General features: G+C 36.8%; 4 protein-coding genes across 6 annotated transcripts in view; 2 read left to right on the top strand and 2 right to left on the bottom strand.

The window, feature by feature from the left end:
* The window catches only part of LOC113227791 (hepatic leukemia factor), a 136,332-nt gene extending 124,856 nt beyond the window's left edge, over positions 1-11,476 (bottom strand). For 2 of the 3 annotated variants that reach the window (XM_026460811.1, XM_026460876.1), the window contains exon 1: positions 11,265-11,476. In XM_026460811.1, coding sequence (XP_026316596.1) covers positions 11,265-11,364 — 100 coding nt within the window. In that variant the 5' untranslated portion in view covers positions 11,365-11,476. The remainder of the gene's footprint in view (positions 1-11,264) is intronic. The other variant, XM_026460881.1, reaches the window with a different exon arrangement.
* A 14-nt stretch (positions 11,477-11,490) lies between these two features.
* Positions 11,491-16,343, bottom strand: LOC113225426. Its single transcript, XM_026457739.1, has 5 exons — positions 16,022-16,343; positions 15,122-15,892; positions 14,035-14,681; positions 11,898-12,178; positions 11,491-11,719 (listed from the first exon to the last, which is right to left on the bottom strand). The coding sequence occupies exons 1-5, from the start codon at positions 16,215-16,217 to the stop codon at positions 11,491-11,493; spliced, it is 2,124 nt and encodes a 707-aa protein (XP_026313524.1). The 5' UTR covers positions 16,218-16,343.
* Positions 16,344-16,508: 165 nt separating this feature from the next.
* LOC113225407 lies at positions 16,509-17,093 on the top strand. The gene has a single exon (XM_026457716.1). The coding sequence runs from the start codon at positions 16,509-16,511 to the stop codon at positions 17,091-17,093; it is 585 nt and encodes a 194-aa protein (XP_026313501.1).
* A 484-nt stretch (positions 17,094-17,577) lies between these two features.
* LOC113240118 (OCIA domain-containing protein 1-like) lies at positions 17,578-18,344 on the top strand. Its single transcript, XM_026477343.1, has 3 exons — positions 17,578-17,734; positions 17,817-17,943; positions 18,133-18,344. Exons 1-3 carry the CDS (start codon positions 17,633-17,635, stop codon positions 18,327-18,329), a joined length of 426 nt encoding a protein of 141 aa, XP_026333128.1. The 5' UTR covers positions 17,578-17,632; the 3' UTR covers positions 18,330-18,344.
* The last annotated feature ends 4,847 nt before the right edge of the window (positions 18,345-23,191 follow it).

Raw genomic sequence — 23,191 nt, 5'->3', positions numbered from 1 at the left:
TGAGCACATTTTCTCTTCATATCCTTTGCCTAAGTTTAAATTAAGTGTCTGGGTGTCAAAAATTGAGATAAATAATGTACTATCCTACACGTTGGAAAGTATTTCTCATGCTAAACGTACGTATAATAGTGATATTTTTCGTATGGATGTAATCTAACCTTTGGTCCACCATCGTAACTGATCTTTCGTAACCAGCTACGAACATGGATTTTTTACAATGGCAAGAAAAATATTCATTAAAATATTGTATAATATTATTCGTATTGGTTTCGGGGCAGCTTTTTTTGACCCACTTTGACACACAATAATAAGAGGGCAATTTTTAAAATTACGTCTAGAGTAACAATAATGTCGGCAGAGTTCTGGTTATATACTCGATGCTCCACAGTTGAGGTAAATATCAAAAAGGTTGTCGTTAATTTTATAAATAATTATGAAAATAAATAATCTGAGTTTTCTGTTAATTATATAATAAATGTAATAATATTATATAATAAACAGAAAAAGTCACATTATTTCACTAAACCGTTTTCTGATAACGATTTCAATAAACCTACCTATTATGACATATGAATTCCTTTATGTAGTAGTGGATCAAATAGTGTGAGTGGCGTTGAATTAGTGCAACGACGATGGAAACAAGCCAAATAACCATGGTGCATCACCAGGCAGCCAACAATAAAACTGTTTATGTAAACGAGCCATTTCAAATGCACATTTCAACTTTATTTTTGATAACGTAACAAATTCCAAAAAGGTTCAGTTTCCGGTGTAAGAGTATTTCCTTATATTTATTAATAAGCAAGTACGTAGATTGGAGTAGCCATATCCCAGTTTCTGGGATATGGCTACTAATTTTTGGCTAATTTGTGGCTGTCACAGTGGTATTTACATAGCTGCCTACTTACATAGCTACCTATTGGTATTTACATAATCTCGGAAATCTACTCATTTCCAGGTTGTTTGTCAACAATTTGTAAAATTTTGGTTGAAATATACTGTATATTTGAAATATAATGTTCCCCTTTTGTCTTTAAATAAAGAGAAACCTTAATGGTACGCAAATTTCAACTTTTGATCACAAAGCAAAGTTTTTGCAGGAAAATAAGGCATTTTCATGTTTTTACGTTAGAAGCAATAAAAAAAATATATTGATAACCTAGAAACAAAAATCGTGTTACATGGTGTAACGGTTTATAATGCTTTTACTCCGGAAAGGGAAAAATATTTTAAACAGTAACTATTCTGATAGATAATTCTCGGATTCCAAATGACCTATAGTGGTGCTTGACTTCATCTTAATAATAATAACGCACACACTCAACAAAGCCCCGCACTAGGGAAATCCTATGTTGCGAGTGCCACGGACAAACACATACACAACCACAAATTACACCCAAACTCACGAGGGAAATCAATGTAGGTCATACATATATTTCTCCCGGCCCGGGAGTCGAACCTAGGACCTCTGCGTGGCAGTCTGGCATGGTAACCGTTCGGACGCGGAGGCAATTAAATTCTTTATTTGCTTGTCGCGTGTACTTATTATTAGGTTTACACCTTTCCACTTTGTTCTAAGTCGACAGAAATTTTAAGATTTGATTTGGTATTTGGTAGGATCTGGTGTTTGCGAGGATTTTTCGATTTTGGCAAGGATGTCGCTCTCCGGTACACAATAATGTAATCTGGCTCGATCGCAGATATGGAGATTATAGCTACGAAAATGTTTAGTTTATTTTTGGTAACTAACACGAATTTGCATCTACAACTGCTCGGCCCGATTCAGAATATTTGTGCAAACTTAATAATTGCTATCTATCAATAAGGTTGCCTGTTGTATACTGTCTTTTGTCTTTTGCTATATTTGTTCTTGTATGCAATAAAGAGTATTTGCAATTTTTTTTAACGCAGCCACTCGTGGCATCTCATTAGGGAAACCCTGTATCGCGGATGCTATGGACACACACGTAGACAACGACAAGTTACACCCAAATTCTCGAAAGAAATAAATGTAGGTCATACGCCATACAAATAATTATCCCGGCCCGGGAATCGAACCCGAAGACTCGAAGCATGGTAACCGTTCGGCCACAGTCGAGTCATTATAAGTAGTAGAGTCACTGAAGAGTTAGGTACTTACAGCAAGTTTGACACTTTGGCCTTTAGACTATTCTCAAAGTAATTGCAAAACATATTTTTTATTTTTTGTTGAAATTTGTATTTGTGTTTGTGTCATCTTTCGTATTTGGATCAGATTCTTAGAGGATGTAAAATCAGATTAGCATTAATGTGACATTTAATGTTACACTATAGGTACGTGAATAATATTTCCGTTCTATTACAATATCGTTCTACCAAATCAATAAAAATGCTCATGCAATTAATTAGAAGCCTGTCTGCTTAAAAACGCATGAAGTTTATATAAACCAAACGAGTAACTAATTGTAAGTGAGATTAAAATTATCAGCAGCAAATCCATAGTAATGAAGAATAGTCCACAAATATATGAATGGTTTTTTAAATACGCAGTATTTAAAAATTATCATATCAAACTATATATATCTATATATATCAAACTATATTTTAAGGAATTCACGAGTATTCTTTAAATGAACTGAAAAGTGCTCCTTGGTGACGTTGATAATAGTGTTGATTTTTGTGAAATGCGTAGATATGGGCAGCAAATACTTTTGGTTAGTTTGACTGGTTTGACCGTTCATCGTTCTGACGCTGACAGTTCATATATATCACATATTATGTTCATACTTGTAGTTATTAGTGCTGTAACCTGTAGCAGTTATCAAGAAGTTCGCATGACAAGGGTACAAGAACCATGTGTAATATCGCGCGCTTTGTCAAAAAAAATTACGCTTCTATTTTAGGATAAATTTTCGGTAGGATCAACTCGGTAAATTAACTTTTCTATTAAGTTCTCCTTTGAGTGTACTGGTTTCTGTCCCCAGAGTTAAATTCGTTATTCTGGTATTATACGGTCTGTCTATACAATTGCACGTCTAGGGGCTCTTCTCTGGTCACAGGTTTTGTCAGGACTGCCCTCATCATTTTTTGTCCATGTCCGTTTTTATATTTCTGTCAGTTTAGTCAGTCTCTCTTTGTGGCCAGCGAGTCCGCTAGCCACAGATCAATTTTAGGATTAATAATATAGTTTCTAACTGGATAATATTTTACCCATGTGAAGAATCATATTGCATGAACGTATGTCGTATCGGATACGATGTCCGTTTCAAAGAAGTAGCGAGCGGCCCCACGCCAGCACAGAGATATAGAAGATATGATTCGATAACGGCCTAATTTCTACAAATATTACCTAACTACAGATTTAAATAAATACTGTCTGTATGTTAGAAGGAAAAATTAAAACATGCACAATATTTTTGTACTGTTAAGATATTATCTGAACGGAAGACTTATATCTTATATCAGTTCAATCGCTGGTAATATTTACACTGGAAGCATCATTTTATTAAACTACACCCACAGCGCTTCAATCCGTTTAGGGAAGTACAAAAACCAGGGATAATCCCGTGGGTCTGCAAGACAAGTCTGAGGGAAACTCAACCTGCGCCTTGATTTTTTTCATCTTAAGGTCTCAAAAATTAAAACAAATTGAAGTAACATTCTTTAAGTACAATGACCCCTTCGAATATACAAAAAGCTAGTTTAAAATTTAGAAATAGTCGTACAGAATTAAATTAACTTTAGAGAACGTATGAAAAACAGATTAGAGCGAACGGCCACCGCCGCCGCTATCGCTGAGAATAAGTTAGGGTCGACTCAAATTGGCGCAGTGACGCGCCCTATATTTGCTACATAAACTTTATCTTCTACAGGATGAGATTACATTAAAGAAAATAAAAAAGAAGATGCAGCAAACGGCGTCACGCGGCGCCGATCTGTGCCGAGCGCTCTTTGCGAAATGCAATATAAATTATAGACCATGTTCTCTACTGAATAAAGTATACATTTCTTTTAATGCAAAATAAAAAACAGTAAAGTTGCGTCTGCAAAATAACAAAATATCTAAGTTACAAATGTGTAAATGTGTATGGCCCTTGCCGGCACAAACTGCCGAGTGTTGCGAAGAAACCAACAAACTGTCTCCGTAGCTTGTCGCCTATCGTTGCTATCGCTTGTTTAAACATTTTCAGAGACAGTGCAATTCCTATAGATAAGCCAGAGATTGAGTAAGTTATGAACTGTTAAATTAACGAAATAGTTTTGAAGTATCTATTCTAAAATTTTCATCACACGTCATCGTTTTTGTACAGTTAAGAGCACATCAAGCTTGAGACTTTGGACTTTACAACGTTCTTATTTCAAGCGGCATAGAGTTTAATTTAAAGCTTTAGTATCAAGCTTGGCGTGCTTTTGACCCTGTATAAAAAATGTTTTTTTTTTTTATAAACCATTTATAAACCAATTTTGGTTTAGTTTATAACACGTATAAAAGCAGCGATGATGAAGACGGGACATGACGAGATATCGATCTATTACATTACAACTGCACAATGGTCATACATAGGTACTTGTGAAGAGCTTTATTACTGAAAATCAATTCAATAAGTATAGAGCTCGCGAGTCGATAAATACAAGTCAAAATCTTTAACATACAACACAAAGCCGTAGTGTATCTTATTTTTTCTTGTCACAATTAAAACAAATTGGTATTTTTATTTATTCCACTACAAAATACAATTTCCATAAGTTCCAATATTAAATGTCTAATTGCGCAATGCTTGGAGCTTCGTTAATTACGAGAACTTCGGTAAATATATAAGACTATTTGATAAATTTTAATCATTTAATTATTTTCTGTTTATAAAAGCCTTGGAGCAATTAAGTTTTGATTTATTAGTACAAGTAGAAAAGTATCATACATTTTAAGGAGTGAAATGTGTAAAGAAATCACTTTACATTACAATACTTCATGTGCCCTAGTTGCTCCATTTACAGATTTCGATATTGCGATCGTGTCAAAAACTTCGTCTTTAATTGAAGAGCTTTGGTCGGTGTAATTAACGTAATTCTAAGTATATAAGATCATTGCGCAGTTCTATCATGCCCAACACAATAGCCTTAATTTCTTTAGGACGCAATGCCAACGTTTTAATTGGTCATATTTGGACTTATCCTCAGTATTTATCATTCACTCTTTTTCATTTCTTTATTGTAGATTCCTGATATAAACACATCGTGTTATATACCTAAGGTAGCTTACCAAAATTCCTCTTCGCCTGTCAACTGCGTTCACATTCACACATTCTTTCTCAGTCCCGCAAATACCTCTTCATAAGTAACTCTTTCTGTAAAGCTTTTACTTCCTTGTCTAGCACTACATCTCAGAAGCCCCCAAATATTCATTCCATGCAAAAGGATAGGAATGTGAACGCTTTGTCGAACGAATCAATGAATGTTTCCTCATAGTAGTGAGGACAAAATTGTACACAAAAGATTTTATAAACTTCTTTTTGATAGATTTTGTTATTTTGGATTGCATCAAAAGTATATTGTAGACAAAGTGATCCCTTTAGATCATTGTATGGCTTTTAATTTCGAAGTTTTTTTTTAATTTTTCATCATTATTTCGAAAAAGGACTAAATGAAGTCATAGTTTGTTGGGGTCAAGTGTTCAGTTCAATGCTTGCATTGGTGAATACGAAAACTCATTGATTTTAGTTTTCTATTTATCAAGTCAACAAAATCACCCATAATTTAAAGATTAGTCACGGTTCAAGTTCTATAACGACATACACTCAATGAACAATCGAATGAACTGTCTTCAAACGATATATTGTTTAATTCAACTTCAAAAAGTGAGTTATTCGTTAACTCGCGCATGGGAAACTCGCGCACGCGCGCGATCTTTCGATAGTTCACAATAATTATGTCCACGTGGTTGTGGGTGATAGAGGAGGTGAAGAGCGGGCGAGGATTGGCGCGGGGCCACCGCGGCCGCGTTGCGACACGCCGGGCCAGAGACGGCTCGCGAGCCGCCATACGTACGGGCCGCACACCGCCACGCACCGAAGACACGAAGTGCGTCCGATGTGCGTTACCATCCCGACATTGCTAAACTTGACAGATGAAACTATATGTGTTCTGTTTTAATATTGTGTTTAATATAATATTTAATATTGTGTGTACATTCCTCCTGACAATTGGTAACTGATTTGTAAAACAACTTTCTATGACCGAATATGATCGATAAATAATATGTATCTATTGAACTCTAATCAAATTCGTACACAAAACAGGTGTTGGTGTCAGTATTTATAACTAAGACATTTAAGCGAAAAAACTTCATACATAAGGCGCACTACAAGTTTCCGGAACTGGCCACTTACATAAACAATATTTAAAAGTAATTACAACATTTGAAAATGGAACTCTCTGGCTGTAGAGTAGAATACAGTTTATTTCATTTGACTGTCACTTGTTTTTACATTGTGGCGTCATTTCAGAAATTGGTTGTCTACATCACCATGGATTTAACTCGTGAAAATTTTCCTAGTAAGACTTTCTACGACTTTAAGTGTAATTTAACAGCTCAGCGGAGCATCATTCGGCTTCAAACTGCTTTTGGCGATGAAGCACCGTGCAAGACGACTATTTATAACTGGTTTGCAGAATTCAAACGCGGTCGTGTGAATCTCAGTGACGAATTTCGTGATGATCGCTCGTTCACTGCTGTGAACAACAAAAACATCGATGCTGTGCGCCGTATGATCAAAACAGACAGGCATGTACCATGTACCATGAGATCCGGGCATCTTTAGGCATAGGCATGAGTCAAATACAATCAATACTACACAAACATTTGGGTGTGAAAAAGCTGTGCTCTCGGTGGATCCCACACAATTTGAGTTTCATATTTGAGGCTCAAAAAACGGATCGCGTCACTTGGTGCAATGCCATGTACCAGATTCAACAAAGAGGCCACAAATTTGGTGTGGGACATACTAACAGGTGACGAAACATGGATTTATATTTACGATCCCATAACAAAGCAGCAATCGAGCGTATGGGTCTTTCGAGATGAGCCAAAACCAACCAAAGTGGCGCGCGTGCAAGGTGCCTCTAAGCGGATGATTGCTTTTTTTTAAATAAAACGGGACACGTGGCTACTGTTGCTTCGGAGAATCGTTGTACCGTGAATAGTGATTGGTACACGACCATTTGTTTGACAGAAGTTATTGACAAACTCCGTAAAAATAACCGTGAACGCCGTATCATCTTGCACCACGATAATGCCAGTTCTCACAAGGCCAGACAGACAAATGAAGTTTTGAAGTTGAACAACGTTGACCTTATAAGCCATCCCGCGTACAGTCCCGACCTGGCACCTTGTGACTTTAATTTATTTCCAAAAATTAAGAACCTGTTATGCGATTAACGATTTTCATCACCTGAAGGGGCTGTCGAGGGTATGAAAAATATGTTTCAGAGATTGTCACGGAAGAGTGGCATAAATGGTTTTCAAAATTGGTTCATTCGTATGAAAAAGTGCATGAACGCTAACGGAGAATATTTTGAAAAACAATAAATTCATTTCTGACCATTTATAGTATTTTTTTCTTATTCATTCCGGAAACTTATAGTGCTCCCCCCGTTCCACCGGGTTTTTTATTGTTAAATCCACTTTTTGCGATAATAAAGTTAAGACATTTCACAAAAAGGTTTTATTAAATTAAAATTCTTTCTACATTCGTCTTTCAATTCTTTGAAGTAACCGTTTTTACTAACATATTTGTACATCGCCTTTGGCTTCTGCGATGAAATAATGAAAAATGTGAATTACTTCTCATCTGATTATTTTAATAAAAAGTTTAACGACGAACGTGCACGTGAGATGGCTAGAAGAAACTCAATTTATTTTTGCAACACACCTACTCTGAATGTGCCTGTCATTGAATAATAATGATAAAAAAATTGTTGAATCCTTACCACTGTCTTGTTTTGCTGATAAGTGCACATACATATGACTATGTATATCAATCTAACAATAAAACAAAATGTTATCTATTGATATTGTATTTGCCTTCAAATGGCCTATACACAGTAACTCCAAAGTAAAAGAAAATAATCGACTAGTGTTTAATCTACATTGCTATATTAACATTAATTTGCATATAATTATCCGAATCATGCGAAACGCTCGTATCCGCACGACGACAAATGTTACTAAATGTTACTAAAGTACATAAATGTCATATTTTTCATAAAAAGTTTTCCACAAATAGGCCCTGTAATATATTTGCATCCATGGTTTCATTGGTATTGCTCACAACACATTGTTTGAAAACTTTTAAGTAGGCCACTTAAAATACACACAAGGGAATGTGCTCAATATTTTGCAATGTATATGTAAATATGTTATAATATACACTATTACCTCACCAGGACGACTGTAAAGATTCTGATAGTCACTACCCGCAGTTGATAATAATTCCACGACCTTGCGCATACATATTTCTGCATATTGCTCATTTAATGTTTTAGTATTGCGAACAAATCCTCAGTTCCCGGCGACTACAACATTCACGTGGAAATTTAACATGCGCTTTTCGGTGAAGAAAAATATCGTGAGGAAACCTGCACACATCTGCAAAGCAATTTTATGTGTATGACATTCCCAATCCGCTTTAGGCCCGCATGGGAACTGTTGGACTATATAGACTAACTATTGCTTCTAATAACAAACATCGGTTTCGAAAGTCAGTACTAGTGTAATTTCAATGTTTGTAGCTTTTTGTACCTTTTTACTTTACACAGTTAGCGTTGGAATCACGATTATATATAAAGAGGAAATCGGAAATCTTGAACACCGAGAAAAAGTTATGGCACGCGAGAATTGTCCTTCTGGAGAAAAATATAATAATACGAGTTCTTAAATTAACTTATATTACCGTCTTTGGATTATGGAAGTCGTGCAGTAAATAGGTATGTATATCTTTTTGTCTCTGACACCGTAGTTCAAAGAAACTGATTTGAGACGTTAATCTTAACACGACACGTAGAGTGATAGAAGATTTTAACTTGACGTGATCTCCTAATGACATCACCTAATAGGTGGATGTATTGACAAAGTTTAAAACGGGCGTCTCTCTAGAATGCAGATCCGATTAGCGCTAGAGATCCATTCTTTAATTAATAACTGAGGAACACAACAGAGCTTCGATCGACTATAGTACCAGAACATTCTTATTTACCTTCATCTTACTTTTTGATTTTGTAAGGAGAAAAAACAGTTTAGCGCGCTGATCTTTCGCGGTTTTAAATCGAATTCTATACAAATTGTAGACTTGTACAAAGAGAGCAAGTTGCATTAAATAGCGGTTGAAACTAAAGTACATAGTCTGATAATTGCGGCGATGATCATTATCAAGCGTATAATTTTTTTAAATTCCTATGTACTTCTTTTAATATAAATCCTTTCGCACTCAATTTGTTTATTATTGATTATTTTGAAAGCCAGTGGTAAGGTTTTCATATTTTTCATTAAAAGCATGTTTCAATACAGATAGTAGAGTTGTAAGGAACAACTAGTCTACAGTAGTTGCTGGTAGCGTTACCTTAGGATTTCCTACTTTAAAGTTACGAAATTGCGAGTGATCCGTTCATCTTGAAGTGAACATCCTAGAAAGCAAAAAGTGTAAGTCATTCTATTAGCAACTTAAGTGTTAAACATTGCTGTTGCTCTCATGTACGTGACAAGCAGTGTTTGCCTGAATTCAGAGAATGTTTTGTGATTTCAAATAGTACTGTTATCTTCATTGACAAAAACTTGTTCGATTTGCACAGCAGCCAGTCTCCCCGTCCCTCGCTCTCCGCGCATCCCTCACGCCGCCCCCTCTGGCACAACTCTACTGGCACCGATGGGCTGCAATGCTCAATTTAACATCAAACAATAGAATGGTCCATTCAGTGAATGTATCACTCTTCGTTCAGGATATACGCCCACATATACATACATATACAAAGGTTAATGAAAACTGAAGTTTTGTAGGTAGCCTTCATTGCTGCAGCTACCACAAACCGATATAAACTGAAGTTCCGTTCCTAGAGCCCTGCGCTGTGTGTACATACTCGTATCTAACAAAATCAGTACTATTATGAAATGAAGAATATGTCTATAATTCTAACATTTCTCAAGCGCTCGCAGATAACAAACAAATGATAATAATAATTAGCGCAGTCAATAATTTTGTTCATTCGAGATATAGACACAACAGCTGGAAAGAAGGACTTACCACCATCTTACCACTAATTTTGACCGCTAGGTTTTACTAGGTTTTATTCTGCATTAGTTTTTTTACCTTCTGCAAACGTTTCAAAATAAAATGAGAAATAATAAAAAGTTCGCAATGTTTATATGCTACACAGTTTGACTCTACTTGGATACTAAAATGTCCAATGTCAAATGTCCAAAATTGTTTTCAAAATATTACATGCCAATTTATATTGCATAAAGCATTCCGATTTTAAAAAATCATTAACGCAATGATACATCTTTGTGTACATTTTCCGTACTGATATTTTTTACACTGGTTCAACCCTCCGGTGGGCTACTGCACACGCAACGCGTGATGCTGCGGCAACGGGCACCGCCACCATTATCTCGCGATTATAAAACAACACGCCTAAAAGACAATTTCGGCTTTTAGACCTATAAGGTCACCCTTTATCGATCCGCGGCAACTGGGGACCGCAGCAAAACACCTTTCTCGCTTCCCCCTAAAATGTATACCCAACAGGGGACTATCTAATATACTATTTCTTGAGAGTTATAAAAATGTCTTTTGCCAAAGAATATCACGAAAATTATATCCGAAGTGGAACTACGGCTAAGGAAGGTACACTGTGATTCTTCGTTCATTCGTCGGCAGCGCTTAGCTATATCTACATAGTTATCACAATATAGGTCTTGAAAAGGGGCTACAGCACCTACGGGTCGATCGAAGTCACTAAAGCTTCAATGCGGCAAAAGTAGTGTCTGAGTGGATGCATGTGCTAAGAGTGGAAATCGTCTAATCGTTACCACAGAGAGTATCAGACAGCTGGTGCCGGTTGACCCAGTGCCCTGGTCGTGCGTGTGAGGAAGCGCGTGCTGCCCTAGAGCGGGGATGCGCACGAGGTGCGAGCGCGTGATGCTTGTCCGCGCTTGACATCGCGCGCGCTATACTTATCACTGTCACACAGCTATCACTCTGCATTCATTTAAACCACCCCATTCAAAAACTTACCGTTTCCGTTTATGAGGGGGTAGTCGTCGTCGTGCCGGCCTATGTAAGTCTTCAGCGGAGTATCCGTGAGGGAGGGCGACGACCTGTCCCTGTCGCTCATAATAGTCACTTACAACACCGGGTTACAGAGTGGACAGAACAACACCAAGTCGGGGAGACGCGCCGGCCCCGCACACACTCGACCACGACCGACCTCCGGCCCGCGGCTCGCGCGGCGAATAAATAATTAAATGTGGCAGCACTCGCTAGGCAGCGCACTTCGCGCTTGTCGCTCCGCCTCCCTCCGCACAATCAATCCTACCGCAGCACTCGCAAATGGCGCCCTCTCGCTACAACCGTCCGCACCATATCGCCATCCGCTAGGTGTCACTATCGCATCGTCACTAACGCTGCCGCTGCCAAATATCCAACCACCCATATTGTTTTGCTTTGCCTGCGTTTGTTCTAACCACGTTCTAACGCAACAAATTTCGTTATGATTTAATTTACCTTCTACTTTATTACTGTAAATCGTAGCTCTACTTATTTTACTAAAACAAAAATGCTTTCATTTTTATGGATTAATTTACAAAGAAAATAATCTGTTTATATCGTTGCAACAATGTTATTATGAAAACTAAATAAACAACGTACTTCGAAATTATATGTCTATTAGGCGATGCACTGTTAAGCGCAATAAAAGAACTCCATTCAGATGCAATGTTACGTTCTACAGCTCCTGGAGACATTGTGATGGAAATCACAGAGGGAGTGAAAGTGGCAACTTCAGCGTCATCTATGGTTAATCGTGGGTTGTTAACAGTGACGGGAGCATTATTCCGCTGGCGGTGTGCGCTAAGAGCTGCCTTCAGTTCTTTCTCAGCTATGCTGGCTACTGTAGCTGACGACGATGTTTCGTGACCTATGACATAGACCTACATTAGTGCAATCAAAGATGAAATTAATTGAAAACTTACAAATCGCAACACCAAAACAAAAGTGTTAACAACTAAGTACCACTGTGGGGAGCATCGATAAAAGATCAACCAAAACGTTACAAATTCTTAAAAAAAGAAATTGCGAGTTCTTGATTTCTCGTGATTGAGACACATTTGAAATAAATACATATTTGTTATTTCAAGCAAACCAACATTTCGGACTCTTTACAGGTTCTATGGCACAGCTGGCTGGATCATATTACATTCAAATACGATTACATTGGTTGAAATAAAAAAGAACCTGAGTTTAATAATTTTTGTTTTAAGCTTTTTCGGTACACGAGAATTGTATTCCCATTTCACAGACACGTCTTTAATGTATCGTTTACCCAACTACGGCGTAGCGAATCATGTATGTACATTATGTACAAAACCGCTTCAACCGATGAAGATTCGTACATATCGAAAAATTTGGTTCACTCGTAATGAGGGATAATCTCCTTCTTAACAATCTACCAAATTCGTGACGACCACGATAAAAATACTCAACAAACGTCAGCTACGAAAGTGGCAAATTTTTTTTAGCATAAACTCGCTAGCAAATTATGTTTCAGATGACGGGACGAACGTGACAAACAACTGGTGCGCCTGGTGTTTTGCGACACGCCTGTCCATAACAGTTGTAGTGCCGAGCTTTCAATCGCAAAGATCTGTGGGGCATTGCTACTGCGCCCGTTACCCAGAGATATAAGTTGACTAATCCCAATTGCCTGTAATTTCGCCAGCGCTCTTGCCCTTCAAAATTACAACGCAATAACGCTCACATAACTGCTTGGCGGCAGAAATAAATAAGGTGGCAGTACTTCTCTGGACGAACTCGAGTTCGACAGTGTGTAAGATCACAAGAAGATCTCCTGTTACTCTTCATCGGTGGAAGCGGTTTTGCAGATGTACATGATTCGCTACAGTCGCCCAGTCGTGTATTCGATATCAGAGATGTGTCTGCGAGATACGAAGATAATTTTCGTGTATCAAAAAGTCTAAAATAAAAATAATTTAATTCTTGTGGTTCTCTTTTATTTCAACAATGCATTCGTATCAGAGTGTAATATGTATATTTCAGATTAACATTTTTGCCATACCAGACACATAAACGGCTTCCCATTCCAAAGAAAACATATCTAAATTATTACATGTTAGCGAAATTAAAAAATTACAAAAATCTTGCGTCTACACAAAATAATATAAGTAAAGCTTTAATCTTCTTGATACTTCAAGTACACCAAATGATGTGTTGTATTGAATCGAAATCATAGATTTTGCTATAATCGACAACGGCTTTATAAATTCTCTAACGCGTCTATCAACTTATCAGCTAATAATATTTTCGATTCCGATACATTATGGCGGATCATCGGCTTTCCGGAGTATCGGTTGTGCCCCTAGTAGGTAGGTTAGATTGGTTAAATTTAAGAACCACCTTTAACTATTTTACTTTGTGAATGTACTGGGTGAATTTAAATATCTTGTGAGTAACAAATTTCTTGATGGGACCGAAACACAACGAACAAACGATAGTTTTAGTAATGTTTGGTTATATATCTATCGAAATAGCGTTTGCTACAAACGTAGGTTATTTTTTGTGTATAGACCAATACCTATTGGGCCTTAGTATGGACGAAATTGAATAGAGAACTTCCTTTTTGTAGGAACAAGGTGAAGCTAAGAAAGATCAGTATATGTCTTAGTGTTTGCAATGTAAGTGCTAGGAAACACCTACACAAAATTTTGGTTCTAAATATTCCGCTCAAAACAAAAATAAAAAGTAAACAAAGTATTTATTCTTTTAAAACAATGTAATGGGCACATAGAAGAATAACAACATTAAGTGTACATAAGTTTATATTGCTATTAGATAAGTAGTTAGGATGATCTTCTGTTAACAAAGATGTATCAATATAATCACAAATCATAGAATCCCAATTTTCAGTGAGCTCGCGGAGGTTCTTGGAGTTTGCTAATAGTTTTTGTCTCATCAGCCGCTTCACTTTCTCCTGCGTACCAGGAGAGTCGTTCGACACCAACCGTGCACCGAGCAGCAACGGATTTGGAGCGGTCGGAGGCTCCACCATAATAACAGTATGTCCTTTTTTTGTTACTTGCAATAACACCGGAGGCTTAGTAGAAGTTTCACTTATACCACTATCTTTTTTTAAAGATTTCATTATGGAAAGTTTCGACTTCTGGGCTAGTGAAAGCCTTGAAGCTGCGTCTTTATAAGTAACGATTATAGCGGGATTTGACGTGACAACAGTAGAATGTTTCACTTTGGATGCTGGCAAGAGTTTTTCCGATACTTCAGGAAGCGGCGCATCCGTAGTAATCGTAGAGGGGATGGTCACCTTTAGGAGTCCTGGATTAGGCGTCGGAGCCATCACGACACCGCCGCCAGCTCGTCGCAAAGGCACCACACTTTTCCAGGTTGGCTTGTCTGCTGAGGCTGAGCACACACAAGCCTATCATTAGCTTTTTTTTTAATTCTCTGTCACTGACATTTAAGGGAAAAGCACTCAGTTTCACTACTACTTGCGTACTTAACAAATATAATTGTTATTCCAAAAAATGAGTTACATAACGACCCGTTATTTAATATAATGTTTTAAGTATAAATGTTAACCTAAGATTAACTAATCCGCCGAAATAATACTAAATAATACTTTCGAGCTTCGTGTAAAAAAGTGATGGTGATACATAAACACAATATGTTATAAGTAATACTAGATATTGTAATGGTGTAATTGTTAAATGTGTCCAGGCGATTATTCCGTAAATGTAAGAGATACCTGAGCACACTTAACGATTAAACTCTGTATATACATAAACGATTAGGTAAACACAAACTCTGAGATAGAGCGTTCAAAAATTGTAAAAGAAACTTACCTTCAGAAGATACGTGTAAAAAACCGGGCAATTTATTCTTTATACTCTCAACCCTTCTCATGTCGTAGTAATCGCTATAGTCCGGAATGCCTTTTTGAATTGGTTTTTCTATAGAGTCTTCTCTACCGCGAAATGTCCCGCTCTTATCTGAGGGTCGCCTCTGAAACCCGCTACTTCTATGAAAATCTTTGTCTATGAAAAACGGGGCACCTTCGGGGCGCTTCGGAGGCCCGCCACCTCTACGGGACTCAGTATCTGACGGATAATTGGCAAGACGGCCACTACTCATTATACCACTGTCACCAAGGCTTAAACCCAGTTCAGCAAGCGGGTCATCATCGTCAGATTCATCTTTCTCAAATCTATCTCTAGGTTTCCGTCTAATTACTCTAGCAGTAGTCGCTCTTCGAGTGTACTCCATCGAATCTTCGTGTAAATCACTGTGTTTACTCTCACTAAAGTCATCAGAATGCAATTCATCAAGCGCGTCTTTTCTGACATGGTCTTCAATTCTGTGACGAGTTTGTGTTTTTGAAGTCCTCTTTCGTGGTGAGTCTACTCTTTCAAAATCTCTAATTTTAAGTGATCGGTGCTTCGCAAACCGATTGCTTGATTTGAATTTGGGTACCATTTCTTCTGGACTGTACTTATCAAGCGTGTCTATATCCCCATCATCACTATGTGATGGTTGCCGCCTATATTTTACTGTCGAGTCAAACTTTTGCCAAGCGTCTGGTTCTTCAACATCTTTTATTAACTTTTCGGTCTTACCTTAAAGATTAAAAAGTTTCAGATCAACATTAAACAAAAAGTTACAATATATAAGCTTAGCTAAATATTTGATACCTTCCACATTAACAGAAAATACTTGTTATTATTAATATGTACACATATACTTACCTATTAATTCATCTTCGTCCCTATAGTCATGAGACGCTGATAATATATCTGGGGAGTGGTCGTCATACTCGTCACGTGGACCTTCGTAGTCTGCACCGCCGCCGTACTGAGGCATCTTGACACCGCCATAGTCCACGTAGCGCGCGCCACTCGCGAGCTCCGCAAACGCTAACGCCAGCAACATGGCGCGCGCCATCGTTTCGTCCCCGCAACCACGCCACTTCAACTGTGTCCGTCTGATTTACTTCACTTATAAAATGCCTAATTCTGAAATAAAATTATTATGTGTTTTAAGCATAATGCTAATCTGAACTACGAATTTGACATAAAAATCCTTTACCTTGTCAAACGCAGCGACAGCCTTTCCATTTGTCAATAACCTAACATTGCCAGTGTTATTATTCAGTGCAATACTTATATGGAAAAAAGAATTACAACCACACACATTCGGCGCAACCTTTTATATGTATATGTATAGTATGCGGAGATGCATGGCCTCAGGTACAATACTTCAAAAAGCGAGTTGCTGATTTTTGAGGCAAAGGGTGCAGTATTGGCTGCTCAAGTTCCGCCTGTTCGACTTAATGGCACGCCTCTGAAGCGCGTTACTGAGTTTAAGTACCTGGGGCACTGGGTCACTGCAACTCTTAAGGATAACGTGGACTTGGAGCGGGAGCGTAGGGCGCTGGCAGTCAGAAGTAATATGTTGATCCGTAGGTTCGCAAACTGTACCAATAATGTAAAAATTACGCTCTTCAGGGCATACTGTCAATCATTTTACACGTGCAGCCTATGGATCCACTACACTCAAAAGGCTTACAGCGCCCTGCGAGTCCAATACAACAACGCGTTCAGAATGTTGTTGGGGCTGCCGCGCCATTGTAGTGCGTCAGGAATGTTCGCGGAGACGCAAACGGATGGGTTTCACGCCATTATGCGTAAGCGCGTTGTGTCGTTGCTGCGGCGCGTGCGCGGCAGCTCCAACGGCCTCCTGGAAATTGTTGCGGACAGAGTCGACGGCCCATTTGTACAGGCATGGGAGGCTCTTCACGCGACAGCAAGGAGGGATTAATTTAATGTAATTTAAAATTTGTATTAACTAACATAGTCATAAGGTTACAATTGTTACTAACACAATATGGAGATAATCTGAAATAAATATTATTATTATTATTATTATTATTTAACTCCGGAACCCGACTTCACTAAAAGGGATTTTCGGAAACCTTTTTAGAATGTCGTAAAAGGACACCAAAATGTTTACTCAAAATTGCAATGGTACAGTCTGATAAATATTGTGTTAAAATTTCAGATCTAATTGCACTATGCACTACTCAATAATATTTATACTTAAAAAAGATGACACTATTAATACAATTTTGTTATCATGAATGGCGGTACAAAAAAATGGTATGTGAAAAATTTTTTAGCACAGGCTGCTAAGTGCCATATGAAATGTTAAAAAATAAAAGTCTAAATATAACATAGCATAGTGATAAATTTTGACAATGAAATTTTTTGTACATTGTAGTTTATTAGGCTCTAAATTAGAATAATGAACTTCATCCCATCCTTTCTTTCCTTTACAATGATAGAGACAGGAAAATAGTGATGAGTAACCAAAATAAATCCGCCGAAGAAGACAATTGTGAGTGTTTCACGAGAGCGTCCAACAAGCCCTGTCCTCCAATTAGAAATGTGACGCATCCTCTGGTAAGAAGTTCTTAATGAATGCTAAATTGCAATTCATATTCTCTTGACAATGTTCGCATACTTTGACATTGCAATTTTTTAGCGATATTACGAGTTCACACAGGACGAGCTGAAGGCACTTGAGGAGTGCGACAAAGAAAGTTTTTATCAACGATGTCTGCCTTTCAGTACATTGTTTGCATCCCTAACGTATGCTGCAATAAAATTTGGTTAGTACCGCTTTATGAATTTTGTGGATTGTCTTAGTAAATGCAAGGAACGTTGGTAGGGACGCCACGAAAATCTTCATAGAAGTAAGATGTTGAATTATACGTTTTTCATTGTTTTTGTATTTTATTTATTATTAGTGACGTTCCTTCCAATGCTTTCTTACTTCTATGAATTTTTTCTTATTTTAGGGTTCACGAAAAGAGATCCAAATTTCGGTGTTGTCCCGAAAGTAATGTTGTCAGCACTATTGGGTCATGTTTATGGGCGATTGACGTACATTGCTGAATGCGACGAGAAGCTTCGTAAGAAACTGCCTGGGTCCAGCCACCTGGGCCGGACAATGCAAAATTATTATAACGAAAGAAATCCACCGCCCAAAATATAAAAGTCTTCAAGAAACAAATATTTATTTCTTAATTATATAATATAAATTATATCAGTTACTTTATAAATAAACATTGTATTTGTATTTTTTGAAATTGCTTTTTAAAAGTGATAATGAATATTGTTTGATAATAAATATTAACTGATTATTGTAAACATGGTAGATAACTCATTCATTAAACCGGCTATACAGGTTAATACTCCATAGACTATACTACTTCAAAAGTTTTTCGCGTTGGAAAATTCGCCGAACACATTTAATACAAGTTTCTGTAGTCCTGATGATGAGATACAATCCTGATCGTATGTATGTTCGCGTAGATTTAATTGATTTACTTTGATGTTATTAAAGAGCGGCAAATCTACCTCTTCAATATGCAAAATGTCTGTAGATCCCTAATTAGCGTAATAATGTTATGTTCTACATTTACTTCATATTGAATATAATAGCCTGAAAGGGGACATCATGATGAAATCTAGATAAGGTTATAGGTTTTGGAAAAGGTTTTACGTTAAAGAAAGTCTTTGATGTTTTGCAACATTTGAATTATTAACATTGTGCCTGGGGGTCTACTCTCGATCTCCGTCCGACATCCGTCCGAAACAATTACTGCCAAATAAGCAATACTTGACCAAATGAGAAGACGCGTGATGCGAATGAAGCTTCATTCTTGATAACGGCCTCCGTGGCCGAACGGTTACCATGTCGGACTGCCACGCAGAGGTCCCAGGTTCGATTCCCGGGCTGGGAGAAATATTTGTATACAATTATGTCTCTCATGAGTTTGGGTGTAATTTGTGGTTGTCTATGTGTGTGTCCATGGCACCCGCGACACAGGGTTTCCCTAGTGCGGGGCTATGTTGAGTGTGTGTGTGCACACACATGCGATACTTGTCTTTTAATTTTGTCGAATATTACTTATTTATTGTTTCGTATGGATGGCGGACGGAGATCGAGTGTAGATCCCCAGGAATCACAGATATTCGATAGATACTGTTCTGGTCTTTGAGCATACGGATAAGTTTTAGAACCTATTGTACACGAGGTTTAAAATATCTGTTTTAAAGTTATATAATTTTTCTAATAATCATCGGGATTGTGAAAACCTTGCGCCATTAATGTATTGAACTTATGCATATGAAGGCACAAGTGCATCAACTCTGTTATGTTACAAAAGTCAAATTGATTTAACCTTTATGAGTTGTAAAGACCGACTTTTGAAAGTATACATTTATGTAAGCGCCGAGCTTTTCATCGATTCGTCATTCGTCCCACTACTGGACAGTGCTCATCATCTAAGGAGATAGTTTGGACTTTGAGCCACTCTGGCCTAATGTGGGGGGACTTCGCAAGATTTCCGAAGGTTGTGCAGCTTCTTTAACATGTTGGTTTCATCACGATATATTTCTTCACCGTCGGCGAGAGTTATTGACAAATTGACATTGCCAAACCACCGAGATCTAACCCGGCCGCTTACCCATCTGTGCGTCAGAATTATAAGTTCGTGTAAGTTACGAAGCCATTAGTCCACGTATACTTACATACGAGTACGTACAAAGCATGTGTGCGGCTTTACGTGCTGTGAAACTCATATGTAAACGTTTTAGTGACCATACCGCCTCTTAGTTATATTACATTATGGTTCAGAGTAATATATGAAGAGACTGTATGGTAAAACCTTTGCTTTTCCTGAATAGATAGGTAAAAACTCAAGAAAAAAGGAAAATGCACAATTTTTGCATAAAAGTAAAATGCACAACCTGCACCAAATACTTTAAAATATTATAAACGAAAGTACCTACTTCGAAGTCCTTTTTTGATAAAATTATTTTTTGTATTGTTTATAATATTTTCTTCGCGAAAATGCGTTCTAGTGAGTTCTAGTGAGACGATTTAAAACAAGAAGCAAAATTCGTCATGGAATATTAATTAATTATTTTTTACTTGTTCTAATATACATTCTCCTTCATTAATCTTTATTTCCTCGTATTGTTTGAAAAAAGCATTATATAAACCTCGGCGGGAACGTGGATTGCCTGATTCGTATTATACAAGTATTATGCTCGCTGCGCTTGGATCTGTAACTCATCTTCGTCCTGCAATCCTTTACTTCCTGTCCTCTGCAATAATGTACTACATTTATTAGAAGTAGACCCTGTTCATTATTGCTCATTATTTCGGAACATGGCCTTATTTTGTTGATGATATTTACAAAACTATGGGTACTATTATACATATCATATAAAAAAACTATGTGAGCAGGGTTTATTTTTAATAAATATCTATTTATTTATTTATTTATTTATTTATTTATTCATGGAAAACCAACAGCTTCTTACATCTAATAAAAACAGGAACATAAACATAAAGCTAATTACAGGTTTGTTACTTTTTTGTATTATAATAATCATAATATAAAAATAAAAAATAACACACTATTACTAAAAAAGTAACATAATTATTATAATATAAAAAAGTATTTAAAAAAATATTTTTTTAATTCACGCAATTATAGGCGCTGCTGCTAGCGAGCAGTAGTAGTAAATAGTAACTATTAAGTAACCCGTGGCAGTAGGCTGTATGACAGTTTTTCTTTAATCTGTTTAAATAGCTCTTTGTTAGTCCGTTATTTAAAAGTATAAAGCAGCGATTCGATTTTGTCCAGTTTACATAATAACTATCGTAACCTTAGAAAGGAGCTGCCCTAACTACGGAATGAACGTGTATATCTAAACAAAAATTCAACGAACAAATGGCGGATTTCTTTAGTGTCGTACCATAATCTATCGAAAAGTCATTATCGACATGCAAACATTTAATTAAAGTAGATCAATATTCCATTTGGGAATATTTTAGGTTATATGGAAATATCCGGGAATGTCACATGAAATTTTGATGTACTGTTTTGCGTTTACAAATACTCAAATATTACGAAAAGTGAATTTGCACAGAAAAAAACAATATTTGTAATTTGAGAGTATATAAAAAAGAGAAAACTTTGAAATATAAATTCTATACATTTCCAACCTCAAGATTAATTTTTTCGTAAAGAAATTTTTAAACAGATTCCAAATAGTGTACGCTTTTTTTGTATTTATGCATTGGTGTAAAATTAATACCAGTGACTGATTTTAAGTGAATCTTTAATACTTCCATTTAATTTTGGAAATAAATGAAAGTAGTAATATTATCAATAATAATATTATTATCATCAAAGTTTTATTTACTTAAAACATGGAATACCAGGAGGTGTAACAAGAGGCAGTGTTAGCATAAACATGTTTCGCATATATTAAATAGCATGCAAATGTCTGATTATACAATGTCAATTGACTACTATTGGTCGAGCCTTTGATTTATGCAGAAAAATCGACACTGCTCCGAAGTGAGAAAAGTAGTCACGAGCAACTGCGAGTTTTGATAAGCCACGTCAAACGAGCTCTATACACGTTAGCGCTCGCCTTCACTCGGTCAGCTAAGCGAGGGACACCTAACGATGGCAAGGCAAGGCGAGGCAAATAGGCTGTCTATATGTTGGTATTGGCCTTCACTAGGCAACGTTAGACCAATATGGACTTTATAAAATAAGAATTTTTAGTAGTTAGAGTTGTCAGTAGGAAAAAATCGGAAACGAGTCGATAATTTTGTTTTCAGGAACTGAGAATGCCTAGTAAATGAGTCTTGTTTAATCTAAATTAAATATAAAATTATTTACCAATAAACCTAATGATGGAATTGCATTACCATGTAATCTAGTTAAATTCAAAGTTATGTTAAAATTTGACTCTTCAAAATGAAGCGAATAAATGAAGGTGGTCTTTGATTCAATGTTTATATTCGGCGCTATTATACGGCGGTATGATTTCCAACCGTTCTTTTTTCGTTTTTGATTTGTAGGTAAACTTGAAATAGTAAAAATAATAATAATAAAAATCTCGTAGTGAATTATTTTAATGACAGAATATCGATAATATGTACGCTTCCAAGAACAATACTATCTCAAAATAATCGTTAACAACAATCATCAAAATATACAAACAAACAGGCAATCTGAAGAAACTAAAGCAAAATTTGGCAAGATTTATGAGTAAAGTACTTAAATATGTCTAATCACATGAGATATTTGGACTTTTGTGTAATTTATCGACAGAAAATTAACACGTGCCTGTACAATGTTACATTCGGTCGATCTTCGCTTTTTCAAATGCCACATCCCGTAATACTGCAGCGACGCATTTTTATTAATGCTTAATTATTCTCACTGTCAATGTTTTTGTCATGTTATTACAATGCATGCGAATATTTCAATAAAACACTTAGAAAAACATTTGTTTTGACATTTGATGTACTTCTCTTTGACAACCGTATCATATACCTCATATACTGCGAAATGGACACGGCTGGCATTTAAGATGACGTTAGGTATTGTCGATTCCCGTGTTTGACACAGACCAATGTAATGCTATCTCTTTTGGCTTAAGACGGCACGCAAGAGTTAAACAAAGACAATAATAACCTGTTTATGTTTTCAACGTCGAAATGCATCATATCGACGGGTGAAAGGCTAATTGTATTAAGCGCCATTTTTGAAATGTTCAGGAAAGCCATTTAAAGATTACGATTTTGGAAAATAAATCATAAAATAAAAACTTGTGAATATTTTTTTACAAAAGTTACAAAAGCGATTTTCTTTTAAAATGCGTCAAAATTTAGTGTTACCCTCATTGACTTACAATTATATGGACGTCGGGTCCGCGCTAAAAAGTGTCCGCACTTTTAAGGCGCTAAAATCGTATACAGAGCGCGACACTCCGCTTTAGTCTTCATTTGTTCTACTGACAGCGCGATACTGCGATGACATT

This window comes from Hyposmocoma kahamanoa, unplaced genomic scaffold (genome assembly GCF_003589595.1).
Source record: "Hyposmocoma kahamanoa isolate Upper Pololo Valley unplaced genomic scaffold, ASM358959v1 100021, whole genome shotgun sequence".
NCBI lineage: Eukaryota > Metazoa > Arthropoda > Insecta > Lepidoptera > Cosmopterigidae > Hyposmocoma > Hyposmocoma kahamanoa.
This window is presented reverse-complemented; position numbering and strand designations above follow the sequence as displayed.